We start from the raw sequence: 21,028 nt of genomic DNA on the forward strand, positions 1-21,028 counted from the left end.
AATACAGAAAGGTGCCTGACGGGTAGCAAAGGCATTGTGGGCTAAAGATCTGTTTCTAAGCTGTATCACTTTAAGGTCTGATACAAGATTAACAGGCATGGATTAGCAAGGATAACGGACTCGATTAAAAGAATGCAAGGATTATTTTCATGGATCAACAATGAAGGCATGATTGTGAAAGTTCAAATAGTCAACTTTCAACTGTTGTTATAGTGCATATTGCTCCTTTTGAACAAGAGATGTCTGCAAACACCTCTGACCTCTAAATCAGGATTGGCCACTCAGAGAAAAAGGAGGGAAGCTGGATCAGATTCAATGGTGTCTCAGCAGTAGTGACAGTCAGTTAATGTTAAGAAATTTAAAGTTATGTATCAATGGCAAGAAAAAAAATCTAAAATAAATGGGAAGTGTCCAAGGGAAATAACACACATAAGAATCTGGGGATGCTAGATAGGGCAATGTCAGTGCTTCTGAAAAGCTATACAGGTTCTTCATTTGTGGAAACCAGTTGCAGGAAATAATCAGTTTGCTTCAAAAACCAAATTTTCCCAATTTTGAATAATATATATATATTTCTGAGCAGACCATCAAAATGAAAACATTCTGGCTTTGGATGGAGTGCAAAGGGCATCAAACTTATTAAGTAGGATGCAACAACAATGGAAATTAGAGATAGTTAAGGTGGCACAGAAAAGTATGTCTGAGATGTGAAAATATTTAAATATTGAAGCTTTTAATAAGGAAAAACGGACCAGGAACTGGCTTAATTTCAATGGTTTTTCTTTTTTTTAAAAAAAGAGATACAGCACAGTAACAGGCACTTGCAGCCCAATAAGCCCACACTGTCCAATTAAAGCCATGTGACCAATTAACATATTAACCCATATGTCTTTGGAATGTGGGAAGAAACCCATGTCATCAGGGGAGAATGCACAAACTCCTTACAGACAGAGGTGGAATTAAACATATCTGCTGCCTGCTACACTATCATGCTGCTGCAAATTCAGGACAAAAAAGTCAACCTTAGATCAGAAGAGATGGAATTTTGTGGGAAACCTGTACAAGCAGTAGCATCGCTTTAAAAAAAAATCTGATGATTAAGAAAGAAAAGCAAATCTCTGATATGTACAAATGACCTAATTAATTAAATTATCCATTTTAGTCCATAAAGTATTATGCTTCTCAGGACAAATGAACATATTAGGGAGCTGAGTCAGGGAGGCTTGGGTTAACTAAATACTGTAGTTCTAACAACATGCTACAGATAAACAAGACTTCTAGAGGTAAGTTTATTCACTTGGCAAGTTGGGGATAAATTTAAGGAGTTGTAAGCGAAATAAGCCATTTTTACCTCTTTTCAGTATGTGGTATTATTGATGCTCTGTGTGGGTAAATCTGAATTGCTTAACACCAGAATTAGTCTGTTCTTCTTTTCAAATAGCAGATTTTCTATGTGAACAAATCCTTGAAGAAATTTAGCAATCAACCTTCAGATGCAAATCAGAATTTGCAGTACAGGGGTTTTAAACCTGGTATAAATATACCATGAGGATATATCTGAATTCTCAAGTTCCACCAAAACCATTTTTAGTAGGTTTAAAAAAATGTGATGAGAAACATGATATCCATATAATAAGGATATCTCCTTTTTAAAACCATACCAAGCCAATTTACTGATTGTAACTACAGTTCAATAACTGGATTGAATGGGAGTTCTCAACTACCAATTTACACCAGCCTTTACTTTCTGATAACAGCAACACCAACCTCATGGATGGCATAAAAACATGCAATAACTTTCTAGTCCGTTCAATTACTTCATCTATCTAGAAAGCTAAATTTACCTCAAAAATTAATGGCTTTTAGTGTCATTACTGAGAGTTCAAAAAACTTGTAGAACTTTCTGTTGATCACCAATTTGATACTGACCCACACAGTCCAGGAAGATCCCCTAATTCAATCGTTAGACTTTAATGATACAAATTCTACTTACTTAGCAACAGTAGAATGCTACAGTTGGCTTTGTTACAACTGGGATAAACAAAGGAAATAAGTAGGTAAATACTGACTAGGGTTCCATCTCCTGGAAACATACAATTGATCTATTTTATACATTTTTGCACGAATATAGAGCAAGGACTGAATTGGACTCAGGTAATTACTTCCCCAGCCTCTCTGCAAAACCCTCAATGTCTTGAAATCAAATTGCCTATTGATATTGAGTATTAAGGATTTTAATTCAAGAATGCTAACTTAAATGAGATATTACAAGGGATTTATTGGCTTCCAGGGAAACCCAAAGTGTTGTTTTCATTTTTAAGGGTAAAAACTGAAATTTCAATGGAATTTCATTATTTATGAAGTTATAATTTGCAACAAAGGAAGCTATTATGTCTCTAGTATATATAAGAAAGAGGAATTTGAGGGGAAAACATAAAATGATTAATAGAATGGTTAATAATGTTAAAAGAATACATTTTACCCAAGGAATTCAGATTTAAAAAAAATCAAAACCTTTCCTATTCTAGGGAGCTTCAATAACAAGAAATAGAAATCCTTTTTTTAAAAAAAACTGTTCCAAAGGCGGGTAACTTTAGTCTACTACCTTTGATAGAATATTTTGCAGCCTATAAATGAGCATAACATTATAGATGAACCAGAAAGAAGTTTGCACTAAATCAACCTTAAAAAATTGAAATTTTAGTATAGTTTGTGTGAGTTTATCCAAATACTACCTTATAAGTTCATATAAAATTTTAAAAAGCTATACCAACCCATTGCTTCCCTTCGAGCTGTTTTTGCCTTCTGAGACGAGTTGAGAAAGTACATAATGGGGTCCTTTTGCACTGTCTGCATCAAACACATCCATATTTGACTCTTCATCAGCAACACGCACAAATCCAGGTCGTTGTTTCGGTGAACGTTTTCGTGATTTCCGCGGTACTGTTGTGTTGTCATTATAGGAACTAGAACTCATGATGCTGAAGTTAGAGCCCGAGTCATCCATCCATATACTACTGCTCTGTTCCGAGTCACCTGCATCATCCTGACAAGACATCCTGCTGTCATCCAGCAAGTCTTCAGGTGGTGGAGAGATGTTGAGGACTGTTCTCCTTTTGGGCGTGGACTGTAGCTGTGAGGCATTACTTAACTGATTTTCATAGCTCAGTAATTCACTTACCCCATGGGCACTTACCCCCTGTTCTGGAGTGCAGCTATCTACTTGCATAGATGTGTTGTCAGTTACTGAGGTAGAATGCATGCTAGGTTTGGAAGATGGGGTGAAGGTGTTGCTTTGACCACCGCAGGAGGAGACATCTGTGGTATGTACAATCCACATGTAAATACATATATTTCAACTTGAGTTAGCTAGCATTGTCCAGCTGTGTTTTGCTTAAATGCTCACAATGCTTTAATCAATTTATAAAGCTCTAATAAGTGAAAATATATCAACAATGCTATTTTTTTTCAACATACTTGGATACCAATCAGCATCAGGAAAATAAAACAATAAACGTTGGTATGTTATAATTTACTTGGGGTTGTTCAGAGTATGCAGTTAAGTAAAATAATCTTCTGATCTACAAAGCAAAGAACTGCAAATTGAATTGTAAAGCCTCAGCTTGACAGGTAAGTTCCTGGAACTAAAATGGAAAAAAAAATTAAGCTAATGTTGAAACTGTAATTAATACACATCCTTAAATGTCAATTTAAAAGATTAAATAAATATTACTCTATTGAATGGGTGTGTGATAAACAAAACAGGAACAAGTATGCATGCGCTTCTGTACAGCTGAGGAGAAAATTTTAAAAACCAAGTGATAAAATCTCAGTAATCTAAACTATAATTTGGTTGATCAGCAAATTATTATAAATAAGTTATTTAAAAAAGATAATATGATGAACGCATTTGATCTGATCTTCAAATAGATTTCAAAGTCAGTGCAATGCAAATGAAGTAGCTGCCATATTGAAAGCAAAAGATCTTTAGGTATGCTGCAGATAACGGTAAATGAACAATTTTATTTTAATAGCCAACACTGACGGACACAACATATGGAGCAGAGAGGCCAAATTTTTTCTTGCCTACCCCCGAACTTCTTAGTTGCTGAAAACAATGTTGAAATTTGATAAATCAATTACATAATCAAATTTTTAATGATTTTAAATTTGCATAAATTTAAAAGCAACATTTTCAATTTTTGCATTTCATTATATTTGTAGCAAATTTATTAGATAATGGTCTTTTATACTTTATATAAATTCCTTATCATTTATTTTTCACTCTTCCCTCACTCTTCACCCCACCTTTCCAACACTTAATCATTCTAAAGTGTAGTCACTGTTATTTTCAGGTATAATGTTTGGATTGGATATATCATATTGATGGTTTAAGAATGTGAAAGCCACATGCAAGATTCTGGTTTCGTGAAATTAATAATGAACATTGTGGTCTTGAATGTTGAGAAGATCCTTATGTTCTCTAGTTCTGGACTCCATCAAGGAGTCTATGCTTCCAAAAGAACAGGTAAAACTGTGGAATTCTGTGATAGTGATTAATATGATGCTCTATAATGTATGTCTTTCTTTCCGATGGAAAGGAAATGGCTACAAATATGCTAATAATATTATAAAAAGGATCATTAATAGACACGATCCCATTATAAACCTAAACTGCTTTAGCATTGTTCTCAGTGCAAACAGGCTATAATAAGAAAGCTGAGTAAAATATACAATATCTGTAAATTAAAAATACAAAATTCACAATGTAAAACTGTGGAATACATCACTAATTAAGGAAACATTCTTAACTGAATCACATGATACTAGAACATAATGACATTTTCTTTGGCTGTCTGTTGAAGTAAATCAAAAGACCACATTAAAAATTAATCAATCTTACTGTTTTATAATGCCAGTCAAAATATGGCACAATGGTGGGGAATAGGACTTAATTCCAAAACAGCTAGACTTCTGGTATCTCACTTAAGTGGTGTCTCTTTTTCTGTGATTCCATATTGTGAATACTGCCTGCAAGACCACTGATCTTCTCTCCCATCCACATTAAGTGTTATTATTTGAATGCCATTTAATTGAATGTGTTTACTTTTTCAATAGCCATTTTAGCTTCTAGATATGTATGGCTCAATCCCACACTTAATAATTGCCTTCATATCTATGTTATATATAGTATATATAATTAGTGTGCAGTGATAAACCACAGGAGCTTTGCTCCTGTGATTGATATCTTTTGATTCATTTTCTTATTTCACAGTTATCCAGTGTTTTTTTTTCTTCCCCAAAACCAATCGCTTTACTGGATTCCATCATTATATATTTTACAATCAGCTATTACTGAAAGAAAGTTATTAATTTAACTGAATTGGGGGCTCAGGATTATTGTTCCCTCGTTCCTTGGAGACAAACAGCAATGTGCCACACCTTCTGAAAACAACGTAAATTCAGAGATGTTCTTTGCTGGATTCAAGTCTACACAATTTTGTTACAAATGAATTTATTTGAGAAGATAGTTGAGTTGACAATGAAGCAAAGAATAAAATGGCAATGTAGCAGTAAAAAGTACTGCTGTACACTGTGAACAAAATGCAGAGATATTTGCATATACCTTGTAACTAGCAACACTTCTGATTCTTTTCAAAATTTGATTCCACTCCTCAAAAATAACTACATTTTTATTACAAAGTTTAAACATGAAAAATTTTGAGGCGTAACTGTAATTTGTCTACAAAATTGTAACACCAAATTATTAACATACTGCTGATAAATATATAATTACTGCTAATTTAAAGTCATTATCTCTTAAATATTTAAATTATCCAATAATTTGAATTAAACAACGGAGCTAAAAATACACAAATTAAATTTGTAGCATAATACAGCTTAGAAACAGGCCCTTCATCCCAAATAATCCTTGACCACCAAGATTCCCATCTAAGGTAATCACATTTTCCTATGATTGGCCCATATCCTTCTCAACCCTTACTATCTGCAGTTGTAAGAAAATGTTTGTGCACCCTTTGCAATTACCTGGTTTTCTGCATTAATTACTCATAAAATGTGGTCCAATCTTCATCCAAGGCACAATAATAGACAAACACAATCTGCCTAAATTAATAACACACAAATAATTGTACTTTTCGTGTCTTGGTTGAACACATTGTTTAATCATTCACAGTCCAGGTTGAAGAAGAATGTGAATCCTTGTATTTAATAATTGCTAGAATCTCCTTTAGCAGCAATAACCATCAAATATTTCCTGTAGCTGCTGATCAGACTTGCACAATGGCGAGAAGGAATTTTAGACCATTCCTCCATACAAAACTATTTCAGTTCTCTCAATATTTCTAGGATACCTTGTATGAACAGCCCTCTTCAGGTCCTGTACAGCATCTCAATTGGGTTAAGGTCTGGACTCTGATTTGGTCACAAATTTTGTCCTTTTTAAACCATTGTTGTTGATTTATTCTTGGGTTTCGGATCATTGTCTTGTTGCATCATCCAGCTTTTATTATGCTTCAGGTGATAGACGGCTACCCTGACATTTTCCTGTAAAGTGTCTTGATACAATTTTAAATTAATTGTTCCTTCAACGACTGCAAGCCGTCCAGGCCCTGAAGCAGCAAAGCAGCCCCAACCAAGAGGCTACTTCTGCCTTGCACTGCCGTCTCCTCCAAATATAGCTATGTGCAATTCTGCCAAAAGGTTCAATGTTTGTCTCAACAGTCCAAGGAACACTGACCCAGAAGCCTTCTGGAATATCTAGGTGGTCTTTGCAAACTTGCGACATACAGCGATGTTTGGAGAACAGAGGTTTCCTTCGTGGTCTCCTTCCACGAAAACCATTCATGTTCAGTAGTTTTCTTATTGGAACACCCAACTGCAAACAGCTTTTGAGGAAAGCATTATCACAGAGGTTCAGATATTTATCTGAATGTAGATTGTGATTGTTTAAATGGTGTACTGAGTATGATGAGAAGTACAAATGTTTGTGTGTTAATGGTTTAAGCAGACTGTATTTGTCTATTATTGTAACTTAGATGAAGATCAGACCACATTTTATGAGAAATTAATGTAGAAAACAGATAATTGCAAAGGATTCACAAGCTTTTTCTTGCAACTATATGTCTCTTTTAAAGATTGTTACTGTACCCACTTCAATCATTTTCCTCAGTAGCTCATTCCATCTACACACAATCTTCTGGGTGAAGATGTCACCCATCTGATTTCTGTTAAATATTTCCCGTCTCACCATAAACTTATGCCCTCTAGTTCTTGGTTACCTAACCATGGGAAAAAGACTGTATGCATTCACCTATCTATGCCCCTCATAATTTTATATACTTCTATAAGATCATCCCTCATTCTCCTATGCTTCAATGAAAAAAGCACAGCCTGTTCAGCCTTTTTCTGTAACTTAGTCCTTCAAACTCTTGGCAACATTCTCGTAAATCTCCTCTGCACTCTTTCCAGCTTAAAGACACCTTTACATCAGTGGGTGACTAAAATTGAACACTCCATATTCAAACTGAGCCTTATCTTTCTTGTACAACTGCATCATAACATTTCAAATTCATCAGTCAAAGCATTAGAAGGCCAGCACACCAAAAAACTTCTTCAACACCCTGTCTACCTATGACACAACTTTCAAGAAGCAATGCACTTACAGAAGAACATAAGAAATAGGAACAGGAGTAGGACATCCAGCCCATTGAGCCTGCCCTGCCATTTAATAAGAACGTGGGTGGTCTGTCTGTAAACTAAGCTCCTTGTACTCCTAGGTCCCCTGTTCTTCAACATTTCCCAAGGCCTGACTGTTCAGTATGAAAATCCTACCCTCTTGTCTTCCCAAAATGTAATAGCTCGCACTTATTCAATTTAAACTCCACTTTCCATTCATTTGTCTACTTCAAAGATTCAAAGTACATTTATTATCAAAGTATGTACACAGTATACAACCCTGAGAATCATCTTTCGACAGACAGCCATGAGAAAAAGAAAACCATGGAACCCAGTCAAAGAGAAACATCAAACCAACTCCCTCCCCACATGCAAAAAAAAAGCCAAGAACACAGAATATAAAGCACAAAAGGCATATTCTATTCTTAAGTCTAGGCAATATTCAGCTGAGCTCAGTTCTAGTTCAATCTAGCGTTGTGTTGTTTATTAACTGCAGGCGGCCGCAATCAAAATTGTCCAAAATAGCAGACAAAAACAGAGCAGCAACCAGAAACGTGGCATAACATGAACTACAGATCCAAAGCCACAAATCGCTTTGATTTTGTAATTCTGTAATTCCTGATCATCATATTCACTACTAAACCACCTATGAAGCAGTAGTAAATCCAGTTGCCTTGATTTACCACTGCTTGATATACAATGACCTGGATGACTAAGAACCTTCAGAGACATACTAAATAAACCAGCTATTTCAGTGTCAGCTGCAAACTCACTTACCATGCTTTACATTATCCAAGACATTAATACAGATGACAAATAGTAATGGGTTGAGCTCCAATCCTTGGCAAATATCCATAGTTATGGGCCTCCAGCCCAAAAAAACATCCTTCCACCATCACCCTCTGCTTCACACTATCAAACCAATTGTGTATTCAATTAGTGAGTTCTCTCTGGATCCTATTAATCTAACTTTCCACTGCAGAAACTTATCAAAGGTCTTTCTGCATCCATATAAACTATCTTTACTACCCTGCCCTCCTCAACCTTGTTTATTTCTTCAAAACACTATCAATTGTATGAGACGTGATCTACTACAAACAAAGAGCTATCTAATCACTTGAATTAAACATTGGACAATAAGGACACCACATTGCAGTTACCCTACATGGTACATGGTTCGTCCAATTTTCTCTCCAATCATGGATTGCTCACTTTTACCATACAGTTCCAGAGCCCAAGGAATAAATGGCATTATAGCATACCCTGCTATGGTCCTTTATTAATATCCATATGTGCACTGATTCTGAAAGAGTTTACCAGATAAACTACAAGGAATGAAAACAGTGGCTGATTTTCTACTAAGGAACACCAAGTGTAATTTTAGTCAATCCATTATGAGAGTCCATGCTAAAGGCCCTCTGAACAATCATAATGAATCCAGATCAAGAAAAAAAAGACAAAAAAAAACTTAAATGCATCTATGACATCTATAGTGACTTCAACAATCATATCTGTATCTCACTCCCTGAGGGCTGTCAGTCCCAAAATACTAAAAACACTCCAGCTTTTAAGAACATTTATAACTAGTTTATTACTCAATCAGACATGAAAGCTAGGCCTCCCTGTCCACCCAGTTATTGTACGCTCTCAAAAAATTCATGTACCCTCAACTCAGGCTGGTGATGCCAAAGCAACAATATTTGCATGAACCTCAGAAACTGCTGTTCTCCCCCTCCCCCTCCTTCTCTGAGTCCGCTACCAAAGATGTTGATTCATTAAATAATAGATTTAATTACAATTCTTGCTGTAAGTAAATATGTAACTTAAAAATAAAAACACAAGTTGAATAAAGAATTCAACTGTGAATCACAAAACAAGTTCTGAAGACCATGCTGAAATGGAGACAACAAAATAAAAATGCTTGGATACATTACTTTTAATACAAATACTTCTAAAATAACTATAATTGAGATAACTTTGAAACCTATGGTTACCAACAAAGACCAAATAGCTTAATCTAAGGAAATTAAGATAGTGGCTACAAATCAACATTCTAGATTCAATATTTCTGTTTAGTGAAAAGCTAGTTTTAAGCTTTGCTCTGGTCTTTTTTTTTGCTAAAACTTTGTGTCAAAAGCAGTTTGATGAAGAAGAGAAATATATTAAATAGCAGTTTTAGAAAATAAATAACTAAGCACAGAACTTTTGTAAAGACAAATCATTAACAAAATGTTGACAAATTATTAAATACATACTAAACTATTTGTGGATTATTAAGGTATACACAATGTATATTCAGACATATAGTTGCCTCTAAATTGATGTTAAATGGTCATTCACTAAATGATGCCACAAACAAAAGAGCATGGAAAAATACCCATTGGTGCAAAAGAGCATGCTTATTTGAACTTGAGCCAAAGGTTGGGTAGAAACTGTATTCAGCAAATGGTTATATTTCATAAATGTGAGTCTGCCTAATGCTGATTACATTGAACTAGAATCACATTGCATATACAGCACAGAAACCCGTCCATTTAGTCCTATTAATCCAAAAGGGTATTTGTCCTCTACTTGAATCCTTCTCATCCCTCTTGTGCTATCTCTATAGCATAGCTCTTAATTTGCCTTCCCCCTCATATACTCAGCTACCTTTCCCATTAAGGTTTCTATTTACCTCAAGATAGTCTCATAGTAAAAACAAACGTTGTTCAGAATTCCGTATTTAATTGCTTCATAACATTCACACTGAAACGCTCAGCAGGACAGACATTAGGGGAGGAATAATGTTAATGCTTCAGGTCAGTTTTTATGAAAAGTCTTAAACCTGGAAAATTCATTCTATTCTTCTCTAAACAGATGTTGCTAGCCCTCTGAATGTTTTCAGCATTTTCTGTTTTTACATCTTGTATTGTTGATGTCAACACTATAATTTTAAAGATCTCTATTTGATTGCTTCCTTTCTACTGACTGCTTCCTACCAAAAAGAAAAAAAATCCTTGCAGTAAGATCTACTAGTGCATAGGAAAAGAGCTGTAAGGGGTTGGGAACCAGAGTGCCAGAGCAGATAGTGGAGTGGTTGACGGAAAAAGCAAAGCCTACATACAAAGTCAAGAACTGGAAGATTGAGCATGGTGGGACTAATGTTCTGCGTTATGTATATTTCAATGGAAGGAGAATTGTAGAAAAGGCAGATGAGCTTAGGGCATGGATCAGCAGGTGAAATTGTGACATTGTAGCCAATAGTGAGACTTCAGTGCAAGAGGGGCAGGACTAGGAGCTCAACATTCCAGGGTGCCATTGCTTTAGACATTATAGAGCTAGAGTGATAAAAGGGGGGAAAGGTAGCATTTCTTATCAGGGAAAACAACACGGCAGACTGGAGAGATAGTCGACTGAGGCCATATGGGTGAAACTAAGAAATAAGAAAGGAATGACCACATCAGTGAGATAATAGGCAAGGCAGCGGCTATATTTCATTAGGAGTTTGAAGAGATTTGGTTTGTCACCTAAAACACTTGAAAACTTCTATAGATATACCATGGAAAGCATTCTGACAGGCTGCATCACTGTCTGGTACGGGTTGGGGGAGGGGGGGGGAGGCAACTGCAGAGGACCAAAAGAAGCTACAGAAAGTTGTAAAATTAGTCAGCTCTATCTTGGGTACTAGCCTCCATGGTACCCGAGACATCTTAAAGGAGCAATGATCAGGAAGGCGATGTCCATTATTAAGGTCCCCATCACCCAAGGCTTCTCATTGGTACCGTCAGGAGGGAGGTACAGTGACTGAAGGCACACACTTAGTGTGCTTCTTAGCTTCTTCCTCTCTGGCGTACAATTCTTAAAATACACAGTGAACCCATGAACACTACCTCACATTTTTTTCCACTGCTGTTGAAGGGTCTCAGCCCAAATAGTGTACTGTACTCTTTTCCATAAATGCTGCGTGGCCTGCTGATCTCCTCCAGCAGTTTGCATGTGTTGCTTATATACTTACTATATTTGATTTACTTATTTATTCCCTCCCCCCCCCCCTTCTATATTGTGTACTGCACAGAACTGCTGCTGCTAAGTTAACAAGTTCCATGTCACATGCCGGTGATAATAAACCGGATTCTGATTTTGATTATAGACCACCAACAGTTTGCAGAATTTAGAACAGAAAACTTGTAGAGAGATCACAGGCTGCCGCAAGAAACATAAGGTCATGATGAAAGGTAATTTTAACTACCCACACATTGACTGAGACTACTATGCTGTAAAAGGACTGGATATAATTGAGTTTGTCAAATGTATTCAGGAAAGTTTCCTTAATCAGTACACAGAAGTCCCAACTACAGAGAGTATGATACTAGACCTCCTTTTAGGGAATGAGACAGGGCAAGTGACTGAAGCTCGTGTAAGGGAACACTTTGTGTGTAGTCACCATAATGCTACTAGTTTCAAGATAATTATGAAGAAGGCTAAGTCTGTTCCTAAGGTTGAAATTCTAAGTTGGAAAAAAAAAGCCAGATTTAATCATATCAGAAAGGATTTGGCAAGTGTAGATTGGGGCAGATTGTTTTCTTGCATGTACTTGGTGAGTCTTCAAAACTGAAATTTGAGAGTACAGAATGTATATGTTCCTGTCAGAATAAAAGGCAAGGGTTAGAAAATCTTGGTTTGAGGGAGATGTTGAGACCCTGATTAAGGGAAAAAAGAGAAATTGATAGCATGTATAGGTAGGTAGGATCAAATGAGGTATTTGAGGAGTACAATAAATGCAAGAGCACTTAAGAAAAAAATTACTTAAAAGAGGGCATGATTTTGCTCTAGCAGTCAAGGTAAAGGAGAATCCAAAGGCTGTCTACAGATATATTAAGAGCAAAAGGACAGCAAGGAACAAAATTGGTCCTCTGGAATATCAGAGTGGTCTTCTGATCTTAAATGGATTTTTTGTATCTGTATTTACTTAGGAGACAGATACAGAGTCTATAGAAGTAAGGCAAAGCAGCAGTGAGGTCATGGACCATATCCACAATACAGAGGAGGTGGTGTTTGCTGTCTCAGGAAAATTAGGGTGGATAAATCCCCAAGGATTTGATAAGGTGTTCTCACAAACCCTGTGGAAGGCTAGCACAGAAAATGCAGGGACCCTAGCCACATCCTTAGCCACAGGTGAAGTGCCGGCAGCCTGGAGGATAGCTAATGTTGTTCCGTTGTTTAAGAAAGGCTCTTAGAATAAGCCAGTAAATATTAGGCCAGTGAGCCTGACATCAGTAGTGGATAAATTATTGGAAGGTATTCTCTGCACTCTGTCTCACTCTCTTTCTCTCTCTCTTTTCTCTCAATGGAATTGTCCTTTTTTTATATATCCTTTAAGATTCCTTTGAAGCATAACATAGTTATCACCCCAGTACTTTCCCATGCATTTAATACCTGCACCTGCACAATGACTTCACCTTCTCCAGACAAACATCTTTTTCACCACTATCCACTACTGTGGCTGTAGACCTTACTTAACTCTCTCAAAACACTGCTATTAACTGGTTCTCTTGTACTTTCTTAAAACAATCCCACTCCAGACTAACACTATTTTGTCTTACATACTTCCATTTTATTTTAGCACATATCAGGGAGGAATCATATTTAACTCTTTCCTTAGATTGGGAAAAGCCAGAAAGTGGTAGTAGATGGCTGCCTCTATGACTGGAGGCCTATGACTAGTGGAGTGCCACAGGGATCGATGCTGGGTTCATCATTGTTTCCTCATTTATTTCAATGATCTGGATGATAATGTACAACCATTCACATTTTTCTTAAAATCTGAATTGGACACAGTATTCACATTGTGAACAAACTAATGCCATATTAAGGTTCATCACTACTTCCTTGTTCATATTCTCTGTTTGTAGACCCTAGGACTTCTCTACAATCTCAAAAAAGGTATCTTGAACTCCAAAGTCCAAGTTATTAAAATATATAATGAGGGGGGAAATGAGGAGAATGAGGGGGGAATCTCATAGAAACATCCTGAATGTTAAAAGGCCTGAACAGATTAGATACGGCAAAGTTATTTCCCATGGTTGGGATTCTAAGACAAGAGGGCACGACTTCAGGATTGATGGACGTCCTTTTAGAACTGAGATGTGGAGAAATTACTTTAGTCAATGGGGGGGGGGGGGGGGAGAGAGTCTGTAGAATTTCTTGCCACCAGTGACTGTGGAGGCCAAGTCATTGGGTGTATTTAAGGCAGAGATAGATAGGTTCTTGATTAGCCAGGGCATCAAAGGGTATGGGGTGAAAGCAGGGGAGTAGGGATAACTGAAAGAATTGGATGAGCCCATGATCGAATGGCACAGACTTGATGGGCCAAATGGCCTACTTCTGCTCCTATATCTTATGGTCTTATATATATTCTGAGAACACTGACCCTAGAACAGACCTCTGGGGAACAATACAGCACATCTCCCTTCATCCAAAAACAAACAGTTCACTACTACTCTGTGTTTCTTGTCACTAAGTTAAGTTTCTAAACAATATTCTACTACTCTTTTTATATCATGGGTTTCAATCTTGGCAGGACTATTATGTGGCAGTTTATCATTGTCTTTTAAAAGTTCACAAGCTTTCTTCATTGAACTTTCATGTTACCTCATCAATAACGATAAATTAGATAAACATTTCTCCTTAATAAATTCTAACTTGATTTCACAAATTAATTCATAATTGTCCATATTCTTAATTATTATGTCTTAAAGTTTCCTCACCAATGAGTTGAAAGTGACTGACCTGCAGGTGCTAGCTTTTTGCAGAAGCACAATCTGCATTGCTCAGACACCCTATCTGTTTATCTACAATTGTTTGAAAGATTAAAACCTTCTTGTAAAATTTTCACTTACACCACTGAGAATGGATCCCATCTGGATTGGGTGTTTAATTCATTTTATTTACACCTAGCTCTTCCAGTGTCTCCTCTTAAATAAAGTTTAGTCTGTCCAGTATGTCAACTATATCTTCCATTACTTAGATTCCAGCAACAACATCTTTCTCTGTATTTATTGTTAAAGTACTCACTTCGTATCACAGTCACATCCTCTACCTCCATCAGCAGGTCTTTTTGGTCCCTGTTCAATCCCATCCTTAATATTCATATATGGTTTTGTTGGCTATAGAAGTTTTGGGGATTACATCTTACGTTATCTTTTCTTACCCTCACTGAGCCCACACCTGCTTTTATAAACTTCCTATTTTAACTTTGCAGGATCAGTCATTATTAACCTCACATCTCTAATATGCATTTTCTTTGCTTTATTTTATCTTCTATCTCTTTCATCACCCAGGGTTCCGTTTTCAATATTACTACTTTTACCCTTATAATAAGTGGCCAAGGCTGTACCCAAATCATTTCCTCTAAAAAGCATCACATTGTTAAAGTTCAATTCTGCCTTCCAATATTTGATACGATGATTACTTCATGATACATTGCTTACTGTTCCCTAAGTACTTCCCAAATGATACTGTGCCCAGTTCTAACTCCCTTCTATCCAAAGGCTCCATCCTCATTGGGCCAGAAATATGATCCAAGGCAATACCCAAACACAACTCAAAAACTCTTCCTTCTCTTTGCTGTTTATGTTATTACCATTCCATTCTATGTTAATGTATTAAAGGACTGTTCCAGGATATCCTTTGTTTCCAGCACTGCAATATTTTTCTAGATCAACTTCTCTCCTCCCTTCCTAAATGCCATGATATCGGGAATACTTAATACTCAATCTTTATCACCCATTTTTTTGTTGTAAGCCAAGGGAACACTGTTGTCATAACGTCATAATTTCAGAATCAGGTTTATTATCACCGGCATGTGACGTGAAATTTGTTAACTTAGTAGCAGCAGTTCAATGCAATACATAATATAGAAAAAAATTAAAATAATAGTAAGTAAATCTTATTCAGTATACTTTATACTGTATAAGCATATTGAATAGGTTAAAATCATGCAAAAAACAGAAATAATACCTATTAAAAAAAGCAAGGTAGTGTCCAAGGATTCAATGTCCATTTAGGATTTGGGTAGCAGAGGGGAAGAAGCTGTTCCTGAACAGCTGAGTGTGTGCCTTCCAGCTTCTGTACTCCCTACCTGATGGTAACAGTGAGAAAAGGGCATGCCCTGGGTACTGGAGGTCCTTAATAATGGACGTTGCCTTTCTGAGACACCACTCCTTGAAGATGTCCTAGGTACTTTATAGGCTGGTACCCAAGATGGAACCAACTAAATTTACCACCCCCTGCAGCTACTTTCAGTCCTGTACAGTAGCCCCCCTCCCCCATACGAGACAGTGATGCAGCATCCTGACATTGGTGTTTGTGTTGTCCAGGTGGTCTAAAGCTGCATGGAGAGCCACTGAGGTTGCATCTGCCGTTGACCTATTGTGGTGATAAACAAATTGCCACTCCTTACTGAGGCAGGAGTTCAGTCTAGTCATGACCAACCTCTCAAAGCATTTCATCGCTGTAGATGTGAGTGCTACCGAGCAACAGTCATTAAGGCATCCCACATTATTCTTCTTAGACACTGGTAAATTGTTAGCTTTTTGAAGCAAGTGGGAACTTCCGCCCATAGCTGTGAGAGGTTGAAAATGTCCTTGAATATCCCCATCAGTTAGTTGGCACAGGTTTTCAGAGCCTTACCGGGTACTCCATTGGGTCCTTCTGCCTTGCGAGGGTTCAACTCTCTTAAGAGAGAGCCTAATATTGGCCTCTGAGACAGAGATCACAGGGTCATCAGGTGTAGCAGGGATCTTCACAGCTGTAGTTATATCCTCCATTTCAAAGTGGGCATAGAAGGCATTGAGTTCATCTGTAGTGAAGCATCGCTGCTATTTATGCTATAGGGTTTTGCTTTATAGGAAGTAATGCCTTGTAAGCCCTGCCAGAGTTGTCGTGCATCCAATGTCACCACCAACTCATTCGAAATTGTCTCTTCGCTCTTGAAATAGCCCTCCGCAGATCATACCTGGTTTTCTATACAGGGCTGGATCACCAGACTTGAATTCCACAGATCTAGCCTTCAGCAGACAATGTACCTCCTGGTTCATCCATGGCTTTTGCTTTGGGAATGTACAGTAAATCTTTGTGAGCACACACTCAACCACACAGGTTTTAATGAAGTCGGTAACAACTGCAGCATACTCATCCAGATTCGAAGATGAATCCCTGAATACAGTCCAGTCCACGATTCAAAGCAGTCCTGTAAGCACTCCTGAGCTTCCCTTGTAGCCATGTAGCTATGTTCCCATGGCTACATCACAAATTTCAAGTTGTATATAGATAAATAAACCTTTGAACATATTGTGCATTTAGATTTGAACTTATGCATTTCCTTAACTGCATTCTAATTAAAACGCAACTACTTCTTGCTCTAACACACTGCCTCCAACAATTTTTTGTGCATCTTTTTCTCTCCTTTTCAAGGTTGCATCCCAGTTTGCAGTCCCTAGCAAAATGCTTAAAATATTTCCAATTTCTCTCCTCTAACCCTCTTATCGCTAAATGAAACAAGGACACTGGCTCCAGTTCCACTGAGATACATTAAGTCTGATTTATACAAATTCCACCTACCTAGAACTAATTCAACCCCTCCCTCCTACACCTTCACTGCAAGAATGCTTCACACCATGTCACCCCATTTTAGTTGCTAGCAGCTGGCATTGTGAGTAATTAGAAATTACTACTTTTAAGATGTTGCTTTTTAACATTTTGTTGCTAACTACTGAGATCTCCCTGCTGAACCTTGTCCATGTTTTACCATGTTACTGGTACCGAAGTGTCACACTACTCCCTGCAAAGTACTCTACCCCTTGCAATGTTATTCATTATTCCTTTTCTGAAACTAATGATTTCTAAATTATATATGATATATAAAAATAAATATATATGTTCACTAATTGTACTATCAATTAATTAGTCCTTATTAAGAAATGTCAGTAGGTTAAAGATAACAAAAAAATCATTAGTGGACTCTATTAACCATTTTAAATATAAGGGAAAATGTATCCATTTCAGTGATGTATAGTTATGGAACCTACAAAAGTAAAATGATTTTAAATCTTTACTTAAAATTCAAGTTTTAATTTGGATATGGTGGATTAGAGAAGTATTGAAATTAACTGCTTGAACTTTTTATAAGATGGTACAAATTCCATCCAGTGTCTATGAATCTGTACAACACATATGCAACCTGTCATCACATTTTTACAGAACGTCATTCATTCTGTATCAAAATGGTCAAAGATCTCTTGAATTTATTTTAGCCATTTTACGTAACTGGTTTCCCAGTTCTTTATTCATCACTTTAAGAAAATAGCCATGTTCTGTGCTTACATTTCATTGTAAAAAAAAATTTTATTGCAAGTTTTACAGCCCCAGTTCCAAACTTAAGCCCTTCACAACAAGGAACTATGACAATTTGAGTTTGACCATTGACAACTACACTCCCATCACCAAATTTTTCAAACCAATCATGGTTATTACTGGCTGCTTTGTTGAGAACAATAGGTTCTGGCAACTATGCTTTCATGGAAGTTATGATTGTATGCTTCCAAGAGTTAAGAATTTGCATATTGATTTACTCCAGAAAAATGAGATACATTATGACTCTCAAGTTCACAGTTTACTTGAATCTTATACTTTGTGCCTGATGCACCATCAATAACTCTGAGACGTGGGTTAAGGTAGGCTTTTATTGGCTGGAAGAAAGCACAAGCAGCAAGTGACCATCACACAACATCCTGGAGACTGAGGAAGTGTCTGTGCCTCCAATTGCCTTTATACCGGAGTCTGTGGGAGGAGCCACAGGAGCCACAGCGGGGGGGGGGGGGGGGGGGGAGCGTGTCCAGACAGGTATATGTAGTTCACCACAGTGCCTTTCCCTGATTTCTCCAAAACTTTGATACACTTCCAAAAATTACATTAACTGTTGTTCCCATTTGGTTATTTACCTCTGGCTTTTGTGCCTTTCAGAGTTAATATTCCACCCTCCCTTACGGTATTCTTGGTCGATCCAAATCTTCCATCCAAACTGAAAATCAAATATGGATTCCATTGATTTGAATAAAATTTAACTTTGATAAAGGATATGTTTGGGCTGTTCCACTGAAAATGCCTATTTATGTTCTCACATAAGGGGCCTTCTACACACAGAAACACTTCTACACTTACTTTAACATTTCAAACATAACCTGAATATGCCATGTAAGGTTCTTCTAGCAGTTGACATCTGTGATGCAATTAACTCAGCCCGACTACTTTAAAGATCAGAGAAAAATTACAATATTGCAATCTTGTGGACAGAATCAATTCCACCCTCCAATTTTCTAAATTATAGACAAAGGAGTTTAATGCTCATGTTATTTCTTTTCCTGATAACTGTCAACACAAAATTGCTTTCATAGACTGTTAAACTGTCATCTTTAAGTTTGATATAAATACCTTCTCTTTCACTAAAAAACTTGCTTACTTAGCAATAATTTCCTTTTCTTAGAGAAACCTATTAGCTTTTTACTTCATAGGGTTTTCTCAGTTCTCTTGCTCTTGAGTCAAGAATCAGAATTGCAGAACATTTTTTTTGCAAAAACATTTTTTTCAGATTTACCAGAATTAGAACATCCTTAAACCTGGTCAGGGTCTCAAACTTCCAGCATGGAAGGCGGAAGATGGCATTCGAAAGTTACCCTTTTGGCTTTATCGTGTGTTTCTAATGTGGGACTCAAGTACCGATTATATTTGAATGATGAGATACACCTGACAGAACGGATTCGTAACTATTTAAAGCTAAACTCATAATGAAGTAGCTATAAATCCCATGCAATTCCAAACCAATTTATTCCATTATCTTTTAAAAATAATTTTGGTCTCTATCTACATAATACATTTTGTCATTATGAACCCACTCACAAAATATTAAAATAATCCTTTTAGCCATTATTAGACTAAATATAGATTGACATTTGGCTCACCAATATAGATGGTCCCTGACCACACTCAAGCCCACGATATCATCAGGCCAAGCCTTCTCAAACTTGCAGCTCTCTATTATTTCCATAATCAGTGAGATTTGACATTTGTGCCTTAAACACTTATAAGTTCCTCCTTGATTTAGCAATCCAGTGTTTATTTCCCCCGTCACTGCCAGCTCTGTCATGTTTCTCATTAATTCTAAAATATTGTAGTGAAAGAAATCGATGTTGCAAGCTTTTTTTTTAGAGAATTATGTTTTGAAATGCAACTAACCGCCTGTAGATAGTAACAACTGGAAAATATGGCTAAGGGTAACTGTAGCAACAGGACTCCAGTGAAGTTAACCAGAACTAAATTGGTACTTTCCAATCTAAGTAACCAATTTTTGGAAATCTAAGCAAGCATTTTTTGCAGCAATCTGAGAGCCAGTATCTTTGAGCTTACCTTCAAGTTTGCATAAAAAGCAATATGAAAAAGAGAAACATGCTAATTTATAGAACAAAAAGGAGTACTCTTGCAACAAGCCTAAAGAAAAAGTGGGAAAAATAAAATAAGGGTTTTGAGGCATATAATAGTAAAGACACAATGTAGAGGAAAAAGAGAAACATAAATTTGTTTCATAAGGGAGTTGAGAAGAGAGAATGGAATTGAACAAAAAACAGCCATGTTTGAATGGTGGAGCAGACTCAATCAGCCAAATGGCCTCACTCTGTTTCAATATCTTATGGTCTTATAAATGATGAACTGAATGATGTGCCCAAGAAAAGAAGGGGAATGTCTATACAAGGAAATCTGCAGATGCTGGAAATTCAAGCAATACACACAAAATGCTGGTGGGACGCAGCAGGCCAGGCAGTATCTATAAGAAGTACAGTTGATGCTTTGGGCCGAGCTCAGCCCGAAACGTCGACTGTACTTCTTCCTATAGATGCTCCTTGGCCTGCTGTGTTCCACCAGCATTTTGTGTGGGTTGGTGATGTCTATGTTGGATTACAAAACAGAAAGCTTTTGCAAAAAGTAGATAAAGGTGAAAGCAGAGGAGAAAAAGGAATAACAGGAAGAGAGGAAAAGCCCATGAAACTCCAGAAAATAGTTGCAATCAGATGAACTTAACACCTCATGAAGTAACACTAAATTCAAATAGTGTTTAACATTGGATCTAACTTTACTCTATCAACAGTTTTTTGAAATTTGTTGTGTGACAGAGAACAGAATAAATTAAGTTTGCTGATAAAACAGTCAGTGGTGCACCATACCATTCTTTACCACCTACAGTTGTGTTGGATTATGCTGGCTTGGTTCTCTTCAATACAGGCCCTTTGACCCGCAAAGT

The 21,028-nt window shown here is 36.9% G+C and overlaps 1 protein-coding gene across 2 annotated transcripts in view; it reads right to left on the reverse strand.

The window, feature by feature from the left end:
- nfat5b (nuclear factor of activated T cells 5b) overlaps window positions 1-21,028 on the reverse strand; it is a 192,870-nt gene that overhangs the window by 70,266 nt on the left and 101,576 nt on the right. For both annotated transcript variants that reach the window (XM_059993108.1, XM_059993107.1), the window contains exon 3: window positions 2,775-3,318. In XM_059993108.1, the coding sequence (XP_059849091.1) occupies window positions 2,775-3,318 (544 nt within the window). The remainder of the gene's footprint in view (window positions 1-2,774; window positions 3,319-21,028) is intronic.

Source organism: Hypanus sabinus, chromosome 17 (genome assembly GCF_030144855.1).
Source record: "Hypanus sabinus isolate sHypSab1 chromosome 17, sHypSab1.hap1, whole genome shotgun sequence".
In the NCBI taxonomy this organism is placed as follows: Eukaryota; Metazoa; Chordata; class Chondrichthyes; order Myliobatiformes; family Dasyatidae; genus Hypanus; species Hypanus sabinus.